The sequence below is a fragment of the Sitophilus oryzae genome, unplaced genomic scaffold (genome assembly GCF_002938485.1).
Source record: "Sitophilus oryzae breed Bouriz unplaced genomic scaffold, Soryzae_2.0 scaffold_1312_pilon_pilon, whole genome shotgun sequence".
NCBI classification, from domain to species: domain Eukaryota; kingdom Metazoa; phylum Arthropoda; class Insecta; order Coleoptera; family Curculionidae; genus Sitophilus; species Sitophilus oryzae.
In genome coordinates, this window is record NW_022145963.1 from 50,364 (window position 1) to 75,644 (window position 25,281).

Here is a 25,281-nt window from a genome sequence, read left to right on the forward strand (position 1 = left end):
CTTCTCAATTTTCCTTCAAGTAAAAATAAGTCATAAGAATCTTAAAATTGTTATTTTTGTAAAATTTATATTAATACATAATTATTTAATTTTAAGGATTCATATAAATTAGCTACATGTATACCAGACAAGTGCACATCTGAGGACTTAAGTCAAATATTACCAGAGCCAATATTGAATCAGTATGCATGTTCAACAAAAGAAGACAATACGGAGCTTGACACTGGAGCAATTGTTACATTGTGAGTGAAAAAATATCATGAGTACTTTTTAATAGTACTTTATTATACAGGGTATCCCAGAAATTAATGCGAGTATTTTAACTGGTACTATAGTTGAACCCCAGAAAAACGCCTATGAGTTTTTTTTGTAACTTTGTTTGTTTTGTTGAAAATTTTATATTTTTCTTGACATTTTTCGGAAAATTTTGCAAAACTTTTGAGTGCCACTGTTCACTCTCCGAAAATTCGTTTACCGTGTATAGAGAGAATTCCTAAAAGAAGCGGAGAAAATGCCACTACCTATGAGAGCGTCAAAATTAATAAAATTGTAATGATAATATGAACAGAGATAATTTATGTATGTTTATTATGTTTCCATAACAAGGGGCCTCTGTCGGAAACACTCAAGGATGGCTCCTCTGCCGGAAACACTGCGACCTGTGAGGCCTATTGTGTTTGTCCCCTTTCTATACCTGCACCCATTTTCCTATCCCTGTGCCCTTCACTAGCTTATGCAGGTCCTTGATAGGATGGGAGCATGTTCTAGCCTAGCTTTCCCAAATAAATAGCGTCGTTTGCGATCCAGAGCCTCGCAATGACATATTATGTGCACCGCTGTGTCAGGATCTTTATCGCAGAGTCTAAAGCAAAGACTTCCTTGATACAGGTTGAGCTTGTTCAGGTAACACTTGACAGCCATGTGTCCTGTCAAAAGGCCTGTTGTAATCCGCACTTTATTCCTGCTAATCATTAGCAGTTCTTTTGCGGTTTTCGAACTAGGTCCTTGGATAAAAGCCTTGCTGTGCTGGCAGAATAATTTAATTCTGTTCTTTCGTGCCAGAGCTCCCAGTTCACCCAGACATTCCCAGACGAATATCGACGATACCTTGATGAGCTCACCTGAATAAGCTCTTCTATTGTTTTCTCTAGCACATTGTAGAATAGCGAAGATTTCTATCTGGAATACGGTTGAGTGTTTACCCAAGGAAAAGGATAAGCTTGCCCTTGGTCTTTTCCCAAATATTTCAGCTCCTGTTCCTTCAGCGGTCTTTGACCCGTCTGTATACCAGGTTAGTCCATCCTGAAGGAATGTTATATCTGACCACATTCCTCGAGCCATTTTGTTCACCTCGAATGGTTTGTGGTAGTGATAAAGAGGGGTCATTTGGTCCGATCTCATTTGGAGTAGAGGTGCTCCGATAGAATATCCCATCTTTAAGTGTCCTGTTTCGGTCCTATTTGCCAGAAACAAGACACTTTGTTGTCGAGTCCCATTCTTGCCTCCGCCTGGATCACTATGTGAAGAGGCGAAAGGTCCAGAAGCGCCTCCATTGATACAGTGGGCGTTGATTTCAACGCCCTTGTTATGCTCAGACAAACAAGTCTTTGCACCTTACTAAGGCTGAGCATTGTTGTTTGTTGCATTACCTTAGGCTACCATACCAAGGATGCATATATTACTGAAGGCCTCACCAATCCAGTGTACAGCCAGGGCACCATTTGTGGTCTGAGGCCCCAGATTTTTCGATGAAGTCGTCTGACTACCGCTAGTGTAGTCACCGCCCTCCTTGTTACATTTTCCAAATGTCAGTTTGGTATCCAGCATGATTTCTAGATAGAACCAGAGATAATGGTCTAGAAGGAATTTTTCTTCTTATTCTCTGTTATTATTGCTCTAATCTCGGTAATTAATTTTTACGCTCGGTTGGTTTTCACTCGCTTGCCTACTTTTTCTAGGTTTGGTAATTGTTAACTGAGCGCCTATATAAACGGTCAATTTATAGATATTAATTTAGTTTTAACCATCTGCAAAGCAAAAATCTACAGTGCAAACAAGTTTTTGGTGTACCTATTGTGGTGAATTAGTATATATTTTGCTTTTGTAACACCAAATGTTCCAACAACTCCCACATAGATAGAGAAGTTTGTGCTCCCTAGACAATTATGTTTAATAATTTTATATCAAAAGGAATTTTTATGACAACCTTAACATTTCATATTGAGGGTTGTCTCACTTAGGTAAAATATGTAGTCTGAGCCCCCTCACGTGTACATTCGGTGGGAAAATGCTACAAGTTACATTTTCTTAGAATGACAGATAAGTTCAAAACTACATTGTTAAACTCTAGGTATATCTATCCAGAAAAAAATGTTACAAGTGCTATTTCTACATTCATGCGCCATCTTTTAATTAGTAGCTGAAGCTCAACAGTTATAACCAATTTTCGTTTGGAAAATAACTATTTAGTAAAGTAGTAAAATGTTGTAGTCTTCAAAAGTCCATGATTTATCGGTGCAAGAGTGGTACCAGCGTAAAACACCTTCTATGCGGAAAACTCTTCGAAGCAGGTCAAGGCCGCGTTTCGTCGAACAACTTTGTCGCATTGCTGTTTATTTCTAGTTATCTTGACCCACTTTGGTTTGCCTCGACCTACTTTCGGTTCCTAAAAGCGCTTGAAAACTACTCGTGAGAAGGGCGTGGGGTTTTTTTTTGGCGTTTCCAGTTCTTCTTCTTCGTCATCTCTTCATGTCTGAAGAATCGTGACATTATGGCTATGTGCAGCTAGTGATTTTGATTTTCCATTATTGGCGATCTTCCGCCTCTTGGAGATTTGATTGAAATTGATGACCTGTAATATTGGTCAAGCCATCTTGATGGTGATCGTCTTCTGGGTCTTCGGCCTTCTACTACTATCTATACGGTGTCTATCAACGTTCTTGACGGTCCATGACTCATTATTTGCGCGACCAGAATCATTTGCCCTTATGATCGTATCATAAAATGTTTGACAAATAGGGGGCACATATTTTTTTACTAACGGCATAATACTGTCGTATTTGCTGATTTCAGAGGAAGTTTTTCGTTATAAGCTAGAGGAGCTCCGTTTAAATCAATAATGGTACCTGAACATTTATTTAAAGGATATGCGATTATAAGGGCAGGGTTGTATATCTGGGTTACCGAAATGTTCTCAGGAGCTGCAGAATCATATTAAATACTCTATGTTTCGATAATGTAAAAAGGTGTTTTTTAACTACCTACAGAAGATTTAAAAAAAAGCTCGAGATATGCTTTAAAATCGAACACTATCGAACGGTAAACTTCTTACCACAGTTCTCTACTAACGAATACCATTCTTCAAAATACAAAACCTCTTTCTTAGGCTTCCTTTTTTCAACTTGAACAGAAAAAACAAGGTCGCATGGCAAAAATCTGTGACCTGGCTCTGGCAAATGAACTATTTTAGAAAATCTTCCGTTATTAATCAAAGTTGACAGAAAATGAACCATAGCCGCATTTTTATTCTGCCCCCACAGTTGTCAGTAAAGATATGCAAAACAAAAACTGAACTGCTAATATATTTATTTATGTGCCACAAAACAATAGATTCTATGGAATTTTTTTTTGCAACAGTTTCGTCATACTAACTGATTTGTTATTAGATTAGAACAAGAATAAAAAAGCTAATTGCAAACCCAGATCTGCCCTATATATAGCATAAAATATTTCCCCTATATTCAAAACAGGAACAACATGCTACACGTGACCGCTTATTACAACCAATAATATCGATCGTTAGGACTACGCCATAATAATTTGATGCAATAAGTCACCATGTCGTTTTAAATAGAATTTCCTACACGACACATGTACGGTTCTCGCTCCAATCCCAGCTGAAGCTATGACAAAAAGTGTCCGTGACCGGTTTTTGCACCAAACCCTTCAATTTCATTACCAAGCGACTGTCAATGACTGCGAAGAATATTGCCTATAGGTGTGATTTAGCTAGCGACCTAGCGACGCGCGACGTCTGGCGTCCGCGGGCCGCCGCACCCCACACTGGTTCGTTTTTATGAACTACCTGGCCAAATCCTGTATTTTATTAACCATTCATCAATGAAAAGTAATGTATCACTTTATAGGAAAACGAACTACTGTGCAGTGGGACGCGAACGCCATGGCAGACGTCCGTCGCTAGGAAATCACACCTTATGTCTGCCATATAATTATAGTCGACTGCCATGCCGTAAGAGTGATGTCAGCGACTGCCAAGAATATGTACATGTAATTCCAACAGTGATACAACCCTCGTTTCCTATTAACTATATGTATCAAGAAAATTTAGAATTGCTATTATAGAAATATAGTTTCTACTTTAATTTTATTTACAATTAAAATATGACAATTTTATTGACTTGATTTAAACAATCCTACACGGTAGTATTGACCACCAATAGCATATACCGGGTGTTGCATCGTCGAGCGGGACACAGGAAATCCCATGTAAATTTTAATGAGGTCAATTATTGGCTTCCCTAATTATTTTAGACAATAATTCTATTTAGGTTTATTAAAGAGCACTAAAATCCACATTTCAAAAGAATAACTTAAAAATATTTTGATTAGACCGTTTACGAGTTATCGCCGATGTCTTTTTAAATATTTCTCCTTTCTTATGGCCCTGTATTTACTTATGAGCACCAGTCAAGTTAAAAGATAACCGTCAAACTAAGTTGTCATTTCAGAAATTTATCTCCTTAGTGCTTTATTATTATTATTAAAAACTCATATCTACATCGAAAATATTATCCATGAATTACACTACCGAAGAAAAAGTATTGATGATTAAATTGTATTATCAAGGAAATAGATATCAAAAGGTGTCGGACATGTTTGCTGCTCTGTATCCGAATATACCGATACCTGGAAAATCTACAATCGCAAAGAATATCCAGAGATTTGAGACCAAAGGTACCCTAATAAATAACTGCAGATGTGAAGCAAGGCAGGAACAAAGAGAAGATGTAAGAAATGATACCGACTTGGAAGTTTTATTGTGCGTGGAAGAGAACGATGGAAAGTTCAGCACAAGGAAAGTTGAGGATGAAATAGGAATAGATCACACTACAGCGTTTCGAATTTTGAAACGACATAAATACTATTCCTTCAAATATGAAAAGCACCAAGAGCTACGAGACGGGGACGAAATACGGCGGCAGGCGTTTTGTTTTGATATGATGGAAAGAGCAAACACGGATAGGGAATTTTTAAAAAACATATGTTTCACTCACAAATGCACGTTTACCTTAAATAATGAACCCAATGTTCAAAATTATCGATATTGGAACAAAAAAAACCAACACAGGTTTGTTGAAACAAGGACGCAATATCCACAGAAAATAAATGTTGGGGCAGGGATATCCGGACACAATATTATCGGGCCATTATTTCTTACGCGAAATTTAAATGCAGAATATTATTTGGAACTACTCGAAAATCGTATTTTACCTGCTTTACATGATGCCGCTAGGGAAAATCAGGAAGTTTGGCACCAAATGGATGGCTGCCCGGCATATAGTACCCTGTTCGGGAATATTTAGACAATAGTTTTATCGGAAACGTTATTGGCCTAAATCATACAGTAAATTGGCCAGCAATGTCTCCTGATATTTCGCCCAATGATTTCTTTCTCTGGGGCCATTTAAAAAAAAGATATACAAGGATAAAAAATTCCCAAATCTGGACGAGTTAAAAAATGCTATTTCTGCCGAATGCAATAGAATTTCAGTTTACCAACTAGCGAATTTAAGAAGAAAATTTTATGATCGCCTGGGTTATTGTCTAGCAGTCGATGGAGGAATATTTGAACATCTTCTTAAATCCTAAAGTTCTAACAAAGTTATTGAATATTGTAATAATACTATAATTAACCTTGTAATTGATTACTTTATTTTACTTTAATTCATATTAATTTGTATTTATAAATACATCTTTAAGATTTCCGATGTAGGAATGAGTTTTCAATAATAATAAAGCAGTAAATAGGTAAATTTCTGAAATGACAACTTCATTTGACAGTTATCTTTTACCTTCACTGGTGGTCATAAGTAAATACAGGGCTATAAGAAAGGAGAAATATTTAAAAAGAAATCGGCGATAACTCGTATACGAGCTAATCAAAATTATCTAAAGTTATTCTTTTGAATGTGGGTTTTAGTGCTCCTCAGTAAACCTAAATAGAATTATTCTCTAAAATAATTAGGGAAGCCAATAATTGACCCTAGTAAAATTTACATGGGATTTCCTATGTCCCGTCCGACGATGCAACACCGGGTATGTATAACAATATATCCTTCAAATTTTATTTTAGAGCAATCATAGCCACTGTTGTAGCCTTCATGCTTTTCCAGACAGCCTATGACGTCTATTTTCATTTAAACGAACAAAGTAAGTATCATTGGCTTTCTCAATATATATATTTATGTTTTCAGTTGGCAACCAAAGTTTAAGAACTTTAAGAATCTATTTCATTTTTATGCGTTTATGCCTTTCCTTAGTTCCTCAGATATTTTTTTTTTCTGATATAAGAGTTTGCTTTCCAAATATATACAGGATTGTTCACCACATACGACACGTAGTAATGTAGCTAAACGATTAAATTTTTACGAACTGTAAGTTTTGAGTTCGTTGAAGGACTATTAGAGCTACAATTTAATAATTTTAATATTCTAAAATATCAATATTTGTCGTTTCATTTTTGTTTATTGAATGAAATTTAAACACAAGTTAACATTAGTCAACATATTGTTCTCAATTAACGAAAACTTTTGCTACATGGTTTCAATGGGTGCTCTATTTTTTTCCTAAAACAGATGAAAGGTTTAATTTTCTGTTTAAATTTAATACGATTTTGATTCATGTCCTGATTAAATTTTCAAATCTCACTAAAGAAAATAACACTAAAAAATTCATCATCAGGGAGAAAAAACTAAAAGCCCTGGCGAGGGACTCCATTAAGGTCCATTAATCAGAAAACCACGACTTATACAAAATTATCTATACCTATTAACTGTAAATTTACTATTTTTTTAGAAGTTAAAAGTCCCTACTTAGTAGCATTTTCTGTTTTTACAAATGGAAAGAAGCTTTTTCATACATCGAAAGGAAATTCAGAACAAATCCTATGTTTCAATGGGTTGAAGTTCATAACAATGATGTGGATCATTGCCGGTCACGGTGCAGCTTTTTGGGAAATTGTGCCAACAACATACGGCAAAGCTTACGCTGAGGTAAATAAAAATATATGCTGACTAATAAACATTATGAGTTTTAAATATTCAGTTGACACAATATAAGTTAATGTGAGAACGCTGAACTACAAAAGTGTGGAATCCAGTCAAATTTATTTATTAGGTACAATTAGTGTGAGTTGAACTGGATATTTTAAAAGTATTTTGTGCATATATTCTGTGCATATTTTAAAAATATTTTTGTTAATATACAAGGCGAGTCACACCAATTTCAAACTAAGGTGTTCTTTTTTCAAGCAAAGTTATCTACAGTGGACAATGCCGTTAAGTAAACAACTAGAGAAACCTATTTTTGTATTGTATTTTAAAGTTTAATTTTCTTTATTGTATTTTATTGTATTTTAAAGTTTAATATATTTTGTTCTAGTGGGCCGATTTTGATGATTTTTTAAGCAATTTTCAGCTAAATTATTTTACTTTTTAGTATCCCTTTCTAAATTAAAAATGAAAGTTGCCATCTCGTCACCCTAGAATTAGGTTGTTCTATATCCACTTTTGGGGTAAAATGAGTTACATACACCATTTTTTTATGCAGAATTAGCTTGTTCTATATCCACAAAAACAATATAGCCAAATTCACAAATTAAGAAAAAAAAATCTAATATTTTGTACTATATCCATATTAATTTGAAAGTCGCGAAACCATATAATGGCCTACATCCAAAAATCACTATTTAAGGCTACATCTTACAGTATGTAATAAAAAAAATAGAATTATTGTGTTCTTTATCCTAAGAAGTGGATATGGAACGAAAATACCAGATCAAACAATATGTTACTATATCCATTTATTCTCGATCTCTTTCTCTCTAACGTACAATGTATTTATAAGTGTTTTTATTTAAATTTAAGGGTTTTGTTTTAAGCGGGGGAAATTGCACCACTAAACGTTCGTTTGACAAATAGGCGGCAAATCGGTTCGTTTGAAAAGCACTGATTGTCTGATTTGTTAGCAAATTCGAATGTTTCACACTTTGGAATTTCGTGAAACCGCTGCTTCAACTCTATTGACTGCTCAATCGTTCGTTTGAAAAGCACTGATTGCCTGATTTGTTAGCAAATTCGAATGATTCACACTTTGGCATTTCGTGAAACCAGCTGCTTCAACTCTATTGACTGCTCAATCGTTCGTTTGAAAAGCACTGATTGCCTGATTTGTTAGCAAATTCGAATGTTTCACACTTTGGCATTTCGTGAAACCAGCTGCTTCAACTCATTTGACTGCTCAATCATTCGTTTGAAAAGCACTACTGATTGCCTGATTTGTTAGCAAATTCGAATGTCTCCACTTCAGTTATTTTGTGTTGAAATAATATTTTGAAATACAAATAAATCAGCTTAAAATAAGTATTATATTATCCTATATCCCCTTATTTTGTTCTCTATCCCTAAAATCACATATATCTTTTAAATAAAGCTTCTAAAAGTAAAATAAAAACATATGTTTGACAGGTTTTTATATTACCTTTAATTTATATGTTTAATAGAACCATTTTAGTATATAGTGTTCACGGATCTCCGGTTTAAACTTTAAACCTTGTTTTCTCAGTTTCATCGAAATGGTCTATAGAACAATCTTATTCTAGGGTGACGATCTGTCAGTTATAGTAAGAAAAACAAAATGTTGATATTTTGGTGAAATGTGAAACACCCTGCGCAAAGTAAGATATTTAAAAATAATTTTATCATCTAGACACATCCTTTCTCGGTAGTCTGTTTCTTGGTTCATCTCAATATTTTTTATTACAGTTGGCGGTTGTACCCTTTGGTGTTACAACAGCAAAATAAATCACTAATTTACCACAATACAATTTTACTTTTACACTGGACACGCGTTTCGCTAACCATATTGTAGCATTTTTTATTTCCTTTAATAAAATTGAATTTAAAAATCTATTTTTATTTAAATTTCTTAGTATTGGCGCCATCTATTTGCTAGATGCCAAAGATACCAAACTCCATTTGTTACAGCTCACTTGTCTCGATATTTAATTTTTATTAGCGCATCTATTCGCTAGATGTCAAAGTTCATTTATTACAGTTCACTTGTCTTGTTTATTAGCGCCATCTATTCGCTATATGCCAAACTTCCTTAATTGCATTTCACTTGTCCGAATCTCACTTCGCTGTGGATTACGATTTTCTGTTCTAATGATTTCGATCATATGATATCACTTTTTTCTCTCTCATTTTGTCTGTGGTGAAAAGGTTTTAGCTTCGGTTCTGAAACTGAGAAGAAGGTCTTTTTTCTGAGAATTTGGAGAAGACGCGTGTTTCGGCGTCCGACAAATTTTCCAGTGAAAAGCACTCTGAATCCACTTTTCGATTTGCATTGCATGGGTATCCGATTTGGGAATTTGAAAACCTTGTAAAGTATGCAATCCAGAGTATAGATCGTATTTGTTTGGTTTCTTCTTGGAATGATCACCTTATTTCCGTTCGTTCATTTGAGTATTTAATTACTGGTTTGGATCGGCATATGGTTTGAATATATTTATGTAAAGCTGATTTTCAGACCAGTAACTACCACATGGTACTCAGTAATTACCACATGATATGAAGTAATAATGCAGTAATTATTGTATGTTTCACCCACTCTCATTTTGTATGGACCTATGCAGACCTTAAGACAGTGTTCCTGACATTACAATCGTTCTTTTGGCTGATATCGAAGACTTCTCCTACCATAGTCATCTGCATCCACTTCTGTTAGTCTGGAGAATACCTACCTACCTGTTTACATCATAAGAAACTATATACAGATAAATCTCTCTTAAGTTTGATACACAAGGTACGCTTTTATTTTATAATTTTTGAGACAACAGATTTAATAACCTGGTAAATTATCACTATTTATCCCACATATTGTAGTCGAAATTATTTTTTATTTAACGTTATAAGTTATAATTTGATTCGTACAGTACACTCTTACTTAGCTATGATATTTTATATGAATATTATTAACACGTATTCATTTTAAAGGTTTTTGTACACGACATGTTTCGAAACATCATCGTATTGAGACATACATAAATTTCACCTGTTTTTATATTAAGTAGCTTACTTAGTTCAAAGAATACAGTTACTAAATTCGAATCTATTTAAAATAACTTGCGGTTTTATTGGGATCACTGTGACTAATTGATGATACTTGTGTTCGTTTTCAATAAATGTTTAATATAGGATAGTTATTTCTGACTTTTATTCCTGATAAACATAATAGACCCTTAATGTTGTTGATTACTTTATTTTAGCTATGTTGTGATATCGTATTTTTCTTTTTGGTTTCTTACTTTACCACTCTCATAAACAAAGTAAGTGGCGCCCTTTTCACTGTCTTTGACCACACCTATTTGAATTCTTAACATCAATATTAAAATCTCTGCAGCCTATATATTATCATTTTTTTATTTTAATATTTAACAACATTAGAAAGTCACTGTGAGTCAGAAGCCTTACCTACGCACCCAGCTTTCCTCTAACCCTGAGCAACGGATTTTTTTTTATTCTATTTGGGTAACGACAGAAAAATCGTCACACATAGAAGAATAAAGTATATGACGCCCTGTAACGTGGGGCTCAGCTTAATTTGATTGACTCAGCTTAATTTGAATGGTTCAGCTTAATTTGATTGGCTCATGTTCTATTTAATTGGATCAACTTAGTTTATTTTGTTTGACTTTTATTGGTAAACTTAATTTAGTAAAATAATTTCTATTAGGCTCAGATAAATTATCTTTAAGGCAAAGACTATAGTTTTGAAATGTTGTTTTCATTATTTCTGTAATTTAATTTTTATAATTTCAGTACAACAGCAATTTTTGTTTTTTATGTTATAGAGGGTGTTTGTTTATCGGTTTAAAACTCAGAGATAAATAACTTGATACTTCTGACTACATAGTTTATTGAAATTTTGATCTTGATATAAATATACAGGTAAGGTTATATTTTGAATATACAGAGTGGACATAATTTAGTCTACAGGGTCGCGTTGTTAGTACTTCGTAAAATTTTGGAATTTGTTTTGAATATTTGAGTCTTTTTTGGTTTTGACATTGAACATAATTTCTTTCTGATAGATTGCGTCGAGTCATAACAACTTTTTGTTAAAATTAGTAAATTTTTCTGAATCATTTAGTCTTTAATATCTTATATAACTGAATTACAATGGAGAAAGAATCTTTTAAAGTTAATCATTTACGACAAGTAGAATTAGATTATGAACTTCTTATTAGGGGTATTAAGACATCTAAAAATGTTGATAGTAAACGTAAAATTTTGTCAGGTCTTTTAAGTAGAGAAATTAATAACCCATTTTGTTTAGTTAATATGGAAAATTATCCTCTTTCTTTTGATCAAGAAATTTTCGAAATTAAAGCAACTTTAGATTCAATTTCTTTGTCAATTTCTGAATTCGAGGGTGGAGTAAATGATTCAATGTTTAAAGTTATAAAATCTCGTCTTGTACATTTGGCTGGTAGAATTAGAAGAATAATTTTAGATGAAAATCGTGCTGATGCAGAGACTATTCAAACTGATGTTTATACTAGTTGTTATCAACTTGAAGCTGACTTATTTTCAAAAATTTCTGACACAAATGAAATTTTAAATGTTAGTTCTGTCCCTTCAGGACCGGTTATTAATGTACCGCCTCCTATTGTGACTTATGTTGCTAAACCTTGTCCAGTGTCAGACTGGCCTATTAAATTTAATGGTAATCCTCAAGATTTATTTTCATTTTTAGAAACTGTTACTGAGCTTTCTGAATCACGTAAAGTTAGTGAACAAGATTTATTTTCTTCCGCAGTAGAACTTTTTACCGGAAATGCTTTTATTTGGTACCGAAGTATTAAACAACATGTTATAGATTGGAAATCTCTTGTAGAGAGATTAAAGAAAGACTTTTTGCCACCAGATAATGATGACAATATTTGGTCGCAATTTAAATCTTATAAACAACGAAAAAATGAAAGTATTTTAATTTTTATAGCAACTTTAGAGAATCTTTTTAGTAGATTAAGTAAATGCCCTAGTGAGGTTAATAAGATTAAAATTATTAGACAAAATTTACTTCCTGAATACATTACTCAGTTAGCTTTAGTTGATGTTTTATCTGTGTCTGAACTCTCTTGTTTTAAATGTGGTCATTTAGGTGTTAAGTCACCGGCGTGTCCCAAATGTTTAAAAAACTAATTGGACGAACTCGTGTTTCTGGTCATGCAGTTCAAAAATTCAAACCCAGAAATTTATTTTCAGAATCTGATTGGAAGAAGTGGTTATTATGTGTTAAGAATTTTTATAGATCCACCACTACCAATCATAAAGTTTCTCCTCTTTTTTGTCCAAAGGTTTCTAATAACAGACCTTATATTTTAGTAGAAATTCTAGGCGTTGAAATTTGTGGTCTTTTAGATTTTGGGAGTACATCTACAGTTATTGGAGCTGCTGGTATTCCTGTTATTGAGAATCTAAATTTGGTTATTAGGGAACCAACTCTTTTATCAATTAGTACTGCAGACAATACCGAAAAGAAAATAGTTGGTGTAGTCGATCTACCTATAGTCGTTGATGGTTCATGTCAAGTTATAAGTGCTATTGTAGTACCTTCTTTGCCTCATAGTTTTATTTTTGGTTGTGATTTTATCTTGCGGTTTGATCTTATGGAAGATCTTAAGAAAAATTGGTGGGAAGTCAATTCTAGATCTCAGCCTAAGTTTTCTTCATTTCCTTATAACACCCGTGCAGTAAATACGTTGTGTACCCTTGATGATTTAACACCAAATCAGAGAAAACAAGCTGAACTTCTTATTAACTCTTTTGACAGTATCAATAGTGACCATGGTCTTGGTCGTACAGATAAAATTACTATGTCGATTGACACTGGTGATGCCAAACCATTTCGTCAAAAACCTTTTTTAATGTCCCCTTATATGTCAAAAATCTTGAATGAGGAATTAAATGATATGCTTAAACTTAATGTCGTGGAACCTTCTAATAGTCCTTGGTGTTCTCCAGTGCTTTTAGTTAAAAAACCAACTGGTGAATTTCGTTTTTGTTTTGATGGTCGATCTTTAAATCAGGTTACAAAGTATGACTCTTACCCTATGCCAAATATAGATAGAATTTTAAACTCTCTTCGTGGAGCTACGTATATTTCTAGTATAGATTTGCGTAAAAGTTTCTGGCAGATTCCATTGTCCGAGGATTCCAAACCAAAAACTGCTTTCAGTATAGTTGGTAGAGGTCAATTTCAATTTAATACAGTGCCATTTGGATTGTGTAATGCCGCTCAGACACAACAAAGACTTGTTGATGCTATTTTTGGACCACGTTATGAACCACACATTTTTTGCTATTTAGATGATATAATCATATGTTCACCTAGTTTTGAGGAACATATTAAATTGCTTTCTGAAGTTAGAGATAAGTTAAAAGATGCTAATCTAACTATAAATATAAAAAAGTGTGAATTTTTTAAAAAATCTTTAAAATTTCTTGGATATATTGTTGGCTCTAATTCATTAAGAACTGATCCAGAAAAAGTTTCAGCCATGTTAAACTTTCCTCGCCCTACCACTACGACTGAAATAAAACGATTTATAGGTTTGTGTAGTTGGTATCGTCGTTTTATAAGAAATTTTTCAACTTTAGTTTCACCCATTAATGATTTGTTAAAAGGTAAAAAGAAAGGTCAAGGAGTTCAGTGGAATCCTGCCGCTGAAGATTCTTTTTTGAAAATTAAACAACTTCTTGTTTCTGCTCCAATTTTGTCCCAACCGGATTTTTCTAAACCTTTTATTATAGAAACAGATGCATCCAACACCGGTCTTGGTGGAGTGCTTATACAGAAAATTAATGACGAAGATCGTGTAATTTCTTATGCTAGTAGATCTCTTACTAGATCCGAGCGCAATTATAGTGTAACTGAGCGAGAGTGCTTAGCTGTTATTTTTAGTTTGGAAAAATTTCGTCCGTGGATTGATGGAGTACGTTTTACCGTTTGTACAGATCATTACTCTCTTTTGTGGCTTAATAAATTACAGAATCCTACTGGTCGTCTTGCTAGATGGTCTGTTAGACTTAGACAGTTTACGTTTGATTTAGTTCATCGTAAAGGTTCAAATAATGTAGTTCCAGATTTTCTTAGTAGAATACCTAGTGATGATTCTCCTTCAGATATTTCAGATAATGATTCTTTTGTATGTCCGCAAATTTCCGTTTTGAATATAGATTTAGACCATACTGACGCATGGTATGAGACTATGAAGCAAAAGATTTTAGCTTCACCTGGTTCATTTCCACAGTGGAAAGTTGAAGATGGTTTTCTTTTTAAGTTTATTCCGGTACAGTTACCATTTTCATCAAATCTTCAAGAATGGAAGCAGGTTGTTCCACGTCCTCAACGTCGTAATATTATCGAATCATGTCATAATCCGCCAACTTGTTCGCATTTGGGTTTTTATAAGACTTTATCGAGACTTCAAGAACAATTTTATTGGCCCAAGATGAGAGCCGATGTTCTTAAATTTGTTAGGAGTTGTCGTGTTTGCGGAGCTCAAAAATCTTCTAATACTATGCCGTTAGGTAAGATGGGAAAAGAAAAGCAAGTTAATATGCCTTTTCAGACAATCGCTTTAGATCTTATGGGTCCTTTTCCTAGATCAAAAAAGGGTCATAAGTGGCTTTTAGTTGTTGGCGATTGGTTTTCGAAGTATGTTCTTCTGTGTCCGTTGCGTTCATCAAAATCTCCCTATATTGTGAAGTATCTTGAGAATGAAGTTTTTCTTACCTATGGAGTACCTCAACATATAATTTGTGACAATGGTCCTCAATTTGTTGCGAAAGAATTTAGAGATTTAGCTAAGAAATACCAAGTTCAGAAGATCTGGTATAATGCTGTGTATTCTCCTCAATGTAACTTTGTTGAGCGAATGAATAAAACTGTAGGAAAAGCTATTAGAACTTATGTTGAACAGCATACAGATTGGGATGTTCAGCTCTCTAATATTCAGTTTGCTTTAAATACTTCTAAACATGAGGTCACAGGTTTTTCTCCCTCATTTTTAGTTTTTGGTAGACATATTCCCAGCTCCTCGTTTTATTTTATCTTCAGTGCGAAAGAAAATCTCGAATTTAGTTTATGTTTTAGTAGACGAGAATGGTACTAACGCAGGCCGCTGGCATATAAAAGATCTTAAACCATACCAAGGTCACACGATTGACGACGATGATACAGAAAATGTCTCTACTACGTCACAGTAATTCAAATAATCTATTATGTCCGATTCCTTTTTAGGGTTTAGTCTAACGGATACATAGATTATATTTTAGTTTCTTTTTAGTTCAGATTAAACAGTTATACAACATTTCTTCACATGCTTCTCGTTTTTTTTTACGGATTTGTCGCGAATCAGTATAACTATATTGTCATTTAGTTTTTTTGCGTACCTATATTTTTGATATGTTATAGTATTTCTATTTGGAAATGCGAGTATATGACAGTATTTTTTTTTCTTCGAGTATTCTACAGATTACCTAATTTTGAGTAAATATTTTGTGGGATGGTAATTCTGTTAATCACTCATATAGTTTTATGTCATTTGCTCTATTCTTTGTTATTCAGTTCACAAGAATCTGAAATATAAGAGATTCTTGTATTTTGTATATTCTGAGAACACAACTTCGTGAAAAAAACGAAAAGTTGTTATGATTTTGATTGCAACCTAGAAGTGAGACGTAGCTAACCTCATGACTTCGTCATGTTTTACTGTGTTTTGGATATTATTGTGATCTTCTTTCCATATTTGCAATAGCGTTTCATAGGCTGGAATCCTATGTTACGGATATTTTGGGTCATTAGTGACAATCTTTTTTTCTCTTTCTTTGTGTCTTTCTATTTTGTTTTCTATTGTAATTTTCCTTCTTTTTCTCATACAGGTGAGTTACCTTGAATGGTTAACCGGTGAGCACATAGGTTGTGGCGAAGGTAGTTTGTCTTGATCACGCCAAACTAACCTCTTATAGTGATCCGTAGCATGGCTTTTGTTGAGGTTCTTTTGTTGTTTGTTTGTTCTCTGCTTCCTTGGGTGTGAGGGGTCGCATGAATGATTACACGCGATTTGTGAATCATTTCGTTGCCTCATACTAGGTGGGTTGAGTGCAGGCGATCAGCGGGGGAATTTCTTCAGAAACTTCTGCGCTCCCATGGGATTCATTTTTCTTTTGCTATCCCATACCTTTTTAGTTTTAAGTTTAGTTTTAGTTTATCATATATTTTGTATATTATTTTGTTTTTTTTTGGATTATGTGGTGATTTTGACTTTCCCGATTGTGTAACCTCCCCTGATTTGACATACCGATTGCGACTTACCAATTGTGACTCCTTTATGGACGTATGATACACGAAGCTATCATCCACCAAATTTAATTTCAAAAATCTAAAAACATGTACCAATTTAATTTAGTTTTCCTTAGTGGTGTTTGGGCGAAAGTCCTCTTTGAGGGCCTTTCTTTTTTTTGGAGGGTGGCAGTGTAGCATTTTTTATTTCCTTTAATGAAATTGAATTTAAAAATCTATTTTTATTTAAATTTCTTAGTATTGGCGCCATCTATTTGCTAGATGCCAAAGATACCAAACTCCATTTGTTACAGCTCACTTGTCTCGATATTTAATTTTTATTAGCGCATCTATTCGCTAGATGTCAAAGTTCATTTATTACAGTTCACTTGTCTTGTTTATTAGCGCCATCTATTCGCTATATGCCAAACTTCCTTAATTGCATTTCACTTGTCCGAATCTCACTTCGCTGTGGATTGCGATTTTCTGTTCTAATGATTTCGATCATATGATATCACTTTTTTCTCTCTCATTTTGTCTGTGGTGAAAAGGTTTTAGCTTCGGTTCTGAAATTGAGAAGAAGGTCTTTTTCTGAGAATTTGGATCTGAAGAAGACGCGTGTTTCGGCGTCCGACAAATTTTCCAGTGAAAAGCACTCTGAATCCACTTTTCGATTTCCATTGCATGGGTATCCGATTTGGGAATTTGAAAACCTTGTAAAGTATGCAATCCAGAATATAGATCGTATTTGTTTGGTTTCTTCTTGGAATGATCACCGTTCGTTTATTTGAGTATTTAATTACTGGTTTGGATCGGCATATGGTTTGAATATATTTATGTAAAGCTGATTTTCAGACCAGTAACTACCACATGGTACTCAGTAACTACCACATGGTACTCAGTAATTACCACATGGTATGCAGTAATAATGCAGTAATTATTGTATGTTTCACCCACTTTCATTTTGTATGGACCTATGCAGACCTTAAGACAGTGTTCCTGACATTACAATCGTTCTTTTGGCTGATATCGAAGACCTTCTCCTGCCATAGTCATCTGCATCCACTTCTGTTAGCCTGGAGAATACCTACCTACCTGTTTACATCATAAGAAACTATATACAGATAAGTCTCTTAAGTTTGATACACAAGGTACGCTTTTATTTTATAATTTTTGAGACAACAGATTTAATAACCCGGTAAATTATCACTATTTATCCCACATATTGTAGTCAAAATTATTTTTTATTTAACGTTATAAGTTATAATTTGATTCGTACAGTACACTCTTACTTAGCTATGATATTTTATATGAAAATTATTAACACGGATTCATTTTAAAGGTTTTTGTACACGACATGTTTCGAAACATCATCGTATATATTTACTATATTTCGAAACATCATCGTAACATTATCGACATACATAAATTTCACCTGTTTTTATATTAAGTAGCTTACTTAGTTCAAAGAATACAGTTACTAAATTCGAATCTATTTAAAATAACTTGCGGTTTTATTGGGATCACTGTGACTAATTGATGATACTTGTGTTCGTTTTCAATAAATATTTAATGTAGGATAGTTATATTTCTGACTTTTATTCCTGATAAACATAATAGACCCTTAATGCTGTTGATTACTTTATTTTAGCTATGTTGTGATATCGTATTTTTCTTTTTGGTTTCTTACTTTACCACTCTCATAAACAAAGTAAGTGGCGCCCTTTTCACTGTCTTTGACCATACCTATTTGAATTCTTAACATCAATATTAAAATCTCTGCAGCCTATATATTATCATTTTTTTTATTTTAATATTTAACAACACTAGAAAGTCACTGTGAGTCAGAAGCCTTACCTACGAACCCAGCTTTCCTCTAACCCTGAGCAACGGATTTTTTTCTTCCTCCGAGGGTACACACCCTTCCACGGTTGGAGTTTGGCCTTCCGTGCCGCCCTTCACAGCCAAGGAGCTTGTCTTCAGCTGAGGAACCCGTGAGGTGAAGGCTGGAGGATCTGTCTCCATTTTCACCACCTCTGTAACTTAGTCTCTCCTTAGACCTGATACCGTTGTTGTCCCATATCTATAATAGAGGATATGTCCCTCTTTCTCTATTGCCTCTTTGGATTTGGTCCCTTGGAACTTTCATTTGTAATGTTCCCAGTGTCGCTAGGAGATCCCCACAGCTTCACCGGTGGTGTTTTTAAAACTGGATCTCATAGTGTTCCCACGAGTCGCTAGGGATAGTTGGCTCACTTCTAGAGAGTCCCGCATGTAAAACTAAGTGGTAAATACAATGGGGGCCCCCTGATGCCCCAAGGTTGAGGCCAGTAATGGTTAGTCCTCTATCTAGCCACGCATCCCTTTGACCTGGTCCCACCATCGTAGGATTTAGGTTTTTGGTGAGGTTGTCTCCTCTTGGTCCAGGCGGTTAAGCCAAGACCCCAATTACCCTAGAAGTCTCGTCTCGCATCAAAATCTGACCTGTCGATGGGGCCTCGCTTTAGCGAGCGAGGCCCCACGAAGTTGGGGCCTCGTTATTTTGCTCGGAATTGAACGAATAGACGCGCGGCGTTGTCTTGTTTTGGGTGTACTTTCTTGAATAGTTTTAAATTATAATTTTAAATTTTATCTATTGCTATAATCAGTCTTTCCGTTCTCCGCACTCCGCCAGTTTACATATAATATTATCTTATATAATTCCCGTGTTACAGTTTTGGTGTACTCCTCCGAAACGGCTTAACCGATTTTGATGAAATTTTATATGTATATTCAGTAGGTCTGAGAATAGGTAGTTATATATTTTTTATACCATTAAGTGATAAGGGTAGTCCACCCCCATTTTTTTATTTTGTGAAAAAAAAATATTTTTTTATTTGGCATTAAAAAATACAAACAACACAAAATTTTCACCGTTCTACCTTCATCCCCTATTTTTTAATAGGGGTTGTTTTTTTAATTTTTTGTTACCATCTCCGAAACGGCTTGACCGATTTTGATAAAATTTTATATGTATATTCAGTAGGTCTATGAATAGGTTGTTATCTATTTTTATACCCTTAACTGATAAGGGTAGCCGAGAGGGTAGCCCACCATAATTTTTTTTTATTTTTGAAAAAAAAATATTTTTTTTATTTGGCCTTAAAAAATACAAACAACTCTAAATTTTCACCGTTCTACCATCATCCCCTATTTTCTAATAGGGGTTGTTTTTTTGTTGCCATCTCCGAAAAGGCTTAGCCGATTTTGAAGAAATATTATTATATATATTGAGTAGGTCTAAAAATAGTTTGTTATCTATTTTTTATACGCTTAAGTGATAAGGGTAGCCCATTCCCATTTTTTATATTTTGAAAAAAAATATATTTTTATTTTTTATTTTGCATTAAAAATACAAACAACTCTAAATTTTCACCGTTCTACCATCATCCCCTATTTTCTAATAGGGGTTGTTTTTTGTTACCATCTCCGAAAAGGCTTAGCCGATTTTGAAGAAATATTATTATATATATTGAGTAGGTCTAAAAATAGTTTGTTATCTATTTTTTATACGCTTAAGTGATAAGGGTAGCCCATTCCCATTTTTTTATATTTTGAAAAAAAATATATTTTTATTTTTTTATTTTGCATTAATAAATACAAAGAACCTAAAATTTTCACCGTTCTACCTTCATCCCCTATTTTTTAATAGGGGTTGTTTTTTTAATTTTTTGTTACCATCTCCGAAACGGCTTGACCGATTTTGATAAAATTTTATATGTATATTCAGTACGTCTAGGAATAGGTTGTTATCTATTTTTATACCCTTAACTGATAAGGGTAGCCGAGAGGGTAGCCCACCATAATTTTTTTTTTTTTGAAAAAAATATTTTTTTTATTTGGCCTTAAAAAATACAAACAACTCTAAATTTTCACCGTTCTACCATCATCCCTATTTTCTAATAGGGTTGTTTTTTGTTACCATCTCCGAAAAGGCTTAGCCGATTTTGAAGAAATATTATTATATATATTGAGTAGGTCTAAAAATAGTTTGTTATCTATTTTTTATACGCTTAAGTGATAAGGGTAGCCCATTCCCATTTTTTTATATTTTGAAAAAAAATATATTTTTATTTTTTTATTTTGCATTAAAAAATACAAACAACTCTAAATTTTCACCGTTCTACCATCATCCCCTATTTTCTAATAGGGGTTGTTTTTTTGTTACCATCTCCGAAAAGGCTTAGCCGATTTTGAAGAAATATTATTATATATATTGAGTAGGTCTAAAAATAGTTTGTTATCTATTTTTTATACGCTTAAGTGATAAGGGTAGCCCATTCCCATTTTTTTATATTTTGAAAAAAAATATATTTTTATTTTTTTATTTTGCATTAATAAATACAAAGAACCTAAAATTTTCACCGTTCTACCATCATTCCCTATTTTTTAATAGGGGTTGTTTTTTGTTACCATCTCCGAAACGGCTTAGCCGATTTTGATACAATTTATATGTATATTCAGTGCGTCTAAGAATAGGTTGTTATCTATTTTTTATACCCTTATGTGGTAAGGGTAGCCAAGAGGGTAGCCCACCCTCATTTTTTATTTTTTGAAAAGAAAAAAATGTTTTTATTTTTTTAGTTGGCATTAAAAAATACAAATAACCCTAAATTTTCACCGTTCCATCATCATCCCCTATATTTTAATAGGGGTTGTTTTTTTTTAATATTTTGTTACCATCTCCAGCTAGACCGATTTTGATAAAATTTTATATGTATATTCAGTAGGTCTGGTTTGGTTTGGTTTGGTCACAACCTATTCCCAGGTTGTTATCTATTTTTTATACCCCTAAGTGATAAGAGTGGTCCACCCCAATTTTTTCTTATTTTTTAGACAATTTTTTTATTTTAATTGTTTTATAGGGAGTGTTTATTTTTTAGGGGGTGCATGTCCAAAATTTTCTTCTGGGTACTCACTTTCATCACTTAAGGGACCTCTGTACAAAATTGCATACTCCTAGTCCTAGAATGGATTTTACATAAAAATTATACAAATTTTTACCCTTAGTTTTATCTCCTTAAGGAATGAATTCCAAAAATAGCTCTAATTATTCAATTACGCTACATAATAAACCTCTGTGCAAATTCTCATATTCCTTGAACAAAATTTATTGTTCCAGAACGTTCAACCCCTCATTTCCCACCCTTAGAGGGCGAATTTCCAAAAATTGCTTCTTAGTGCTAAATTACGTTACATAAGGAACGTCTGCAAAATTCATTCTTCTAAAACCGATTTTAACAAATTTTTGTACAAATTTTCATCCCTTATTTTTTAGGGGATGCATGCCTAAAATTCGCTTTTAGGTACTCACTTTCATCATTTAAGAGACCTCTGAACAGAATTTCATACTCCTAGTCCTAGATCGGATTTTACATAAAAAATTATACAAATTTTCACCCCTAGTTTTACCCCCTTAAGGAATGAATTCCAAAAATCACTCTAAATAGTCAATTACGCTACATAAGGAACCTCTGTGCAAATTTTCATATTCCTTCAACAGAATTGTTTCAGAACGTTCACCCCTCATTTCACACCCTTAGAGGGCGAATTTCCAAAAAGTGCTACTTAGTGCTAAATTACGTTACATAAGGAACATCTGTGCAGAATTTCATACTTCTAAAACCGATTGTATCAAACTTTTGTACAAATTTTTATCCCTTATTTCTAGGGGATGAATGTCAAAAATTAGCTTCTAGGTACTCACTTTCGTCACTTAAGGAAACTCTGTACAAAATTTCATACTCCTAGAACTAACATTTTTTGTAGAAAATGTCACCCCCCAGTTTCACTACCCTTAGGCTATACATTTCCAAAAATCGCTTATCAATGTTCAAATGCGCCACATCTATGCAAAAGTTCATACTCCTAGTAGGTACAATTTTTTTTTGTATAATTACACCCCTTTGTCTAATTACACCCCCTTATGGGTCGAATTTTAAAAAATTACTTAGTAGTGCTCATCTTAGAGAACGAATTAATATTCTCCGTATTTACTCCAGTTTCCTAATACTAGCACAGATAACACATAATCATACTAGTTAATTTTTTATTGGAATAGAAGTAATTTTTATTAGAAGGTACAAAAAAATTAAAAATCTAAAATTTTATTTTCATAGCTACGTTTTTATAGCCTTAGGATGCCTCATGTACTAACGAATACGAAATATATAATCAATACATATTTCTTTAAATATCGAGAAATAAAATATGTTTTGGCAACACCGTACGAAATATCGCCGCGCGTAGTCCTCAAAATTTAAAATATTAGCATTTTCAGGCTTCGATTATGTTCAAAAGCGCCACCGTGTGACAAATCCCTAAAGCTTCCACACGAGAGTTCTTAAAACTATAATATTCTTTGGTATGACGAACAGGGGTAGTCCCGTCCGGTATCGTTATATGTCTTGGTGCAATTCCCTGGCCACGACACTACAGCCAGGGACAAGACGAAGAGTTAGATGCTTGTTAAATCAAGCCAAGCGCTAGGGGGGATTCCCCCCAGCACCTGACCAGTAGCTTCCCCACCAAAGACAAGGTCTTGCATCTCCTAGGGCAAGGGACACTGTATAGGTATTAATAATTTAAAATTAGTTAAACAAGTCTCAAATTACAGGCAATGAGATGCATATGAGAGCGTCAAAATTAATGAATGTAAATATAGTATGAACAGAGTTTCAAGTTTGAGTAATTAATTGTTGGTTTTGACTTGCTTGGCTAGTGTTGTCACACCCACTCAGAGCAAACTGAGCGAGTATATAAAGGCTCTATTTTGTAGTTATTAGTTTAGTTTTAATCATCTGCTCATGATGTTAACATGGTTAGCGAAACGCGCGTCCAGTGTAACATTTTTTTGTAATTTTTGCAGTAAAACTATGCCTTCGCTTTTGATCCCAGTCAATAGACCTAATAAGTTGTGTTTCCGAAGCAGACTTCTTGATATCAGATTTGCTTCTTTTAAACTTCTTCTTACAGTCCGTTCACTTACATCTACGATCCTTAGGTGCAATTTATTAAAAATTTGAAAAGCTAGCAAACCGCGGTTTCTTAGCGATAAACTTACAATAAGTCGATCATCTCGATTCGAAGTTCTAATACGAAGGTTCCTGGAGCATGTGAACTTATCTCGGGAAAGCAACTGCACTGTACTTCGTGCACACCTAAATCTGTTAGCGACATAATTTTGAACTCTCTCAAGCAACTATAGCGGATACAACTTCTGGACTTAATGCTTATGCTGGATGCTTTACATCTCTACTAGATTATCTACTAGATGATTTTTCAATAACAGTGACATAAATCATAAACAGTGTTTCATAGGTCTGTTGACTGGAGCCCAAAGCCAAGGCATGGTTTTAATGTAAAAATTACTAAAAAATGTTAGTGTCTTCTTCAAAAGCGAATATCTCCAACAAAAATAAAGCTATTGAGAAGAACCAACAAAAATCTAACTATCGAGAAGAGATGTACCTAGATGATAAAATTATGTTTAATTGCCTTGATTTGTTAACGTATTCCATGTGTTTCATGCTTTCAGCAAAATATCAACATTCTGTTTTGCCTCGTATAACAGACAGACGGAAACTTCTATTTTTAATTTAGAAAGAGATACTAAAAATCCAAATAATTTAGCTACAAAATGCTTTAAAATCGGCCCACAAGAACAAAATATATTGAACTTTAAAATACATCAAAATTTTGAGGTGTCCGTTTTTCGTGCCGGTGGGTGTATACTCGTAATTGGGTGTAGATTAACTTTGTGCAAGCCTTTGTTATTCTTATTTGTTGTTCTCTTAACTCATCAAGGCGTTTTTCATATAAATAACGTTAAGAAACATTCTTTTATATGTCATATTTGTAAGAATTATAATAATTCTAAGGGCATGTTAAAAATATCTGCAATATATTCTTCAACCAATTACGCTTTGTTCTCTTAAGACAATAATTTTGTTATCTATTATCAATCATAAAGTGGTGGGGAAGATTAACATTTATACATTCAATTGTTGATAAGTATTTTTTTTGGTGTCGAAAAATATGGATTTTTCTTAAAAATATACTGTAACTCTACCGTAAGGATTTTTTTAATGTGATTACTAGATGCGTGGTTTCGTATTTCTCCACATAGTCCTTATTTGTTCTTATTATATCGTAATATATTTATAAGAGCAAAAAAATTAATAAGTAGAAAAAAATATAAAATGAAGTCCGTATTTGAATAAAGAAAATTGATGATAGTGTTTCAAATCCAAAACATCGAATTGGAAGTATTATCTTACCATTTTATAGAAAAGATAAGGTTAGGAATTTTTAAGAAGAATTTTTAATTCTTAAAATATTTAAGCAATGAATAAAATTGTACTTTAGTAAAAATCCAAAAATGACAACAATACATCTCTCTGTTTCTTTTACAGTGGTATTATTCTCATTCTTCAAATTATCTCAGAATGGCCCTGTATGGAGTCGACACTTTCTTTTATATTGCTGGATTCCTTATGGCTTATCAATATTTCAAAACGGAAGTAAAGAAGCCAGTCACAGTTCAAACTGCAAAAGTTCCAATTCTGATCATTTACAGATATTTGAGGTAGA

The 25,281-nt window shown here is 33.6% G+C and overlaps 1 protein-coding gene across 1 annotated transcript in view; it reads left to right on the forward strand.

The window, feature by feature from the left end:
- Window positions 1-25,281, forward strand: part of LOC115875002 (nose resistant to fluoxetine protein 6-like) — an 86,748-nt gene that overhangs the window by 45,076 nt on the left and 16,391 nt on the right. Inside the window, exons 3-6 of the mRNA XM_030890314.1 lie at window positions 97-242; window positions 6,374-6,450; window positions 7,096-7,292; window positions 25,104-25,276. Coding sequence (XP_030746174.1) covers window positions 97-242; window positions 6,374-6,450; window positions 7,096-7,292; window positions 25,104-25,276 — 593 coding nt within the window. The remainder of the gene's footprint in view (window positions 1-96; window positions 243-6,373; window positions 6,451-7,095; window positions 7,293-25,103; window positions 25,277-25,281) is intronic.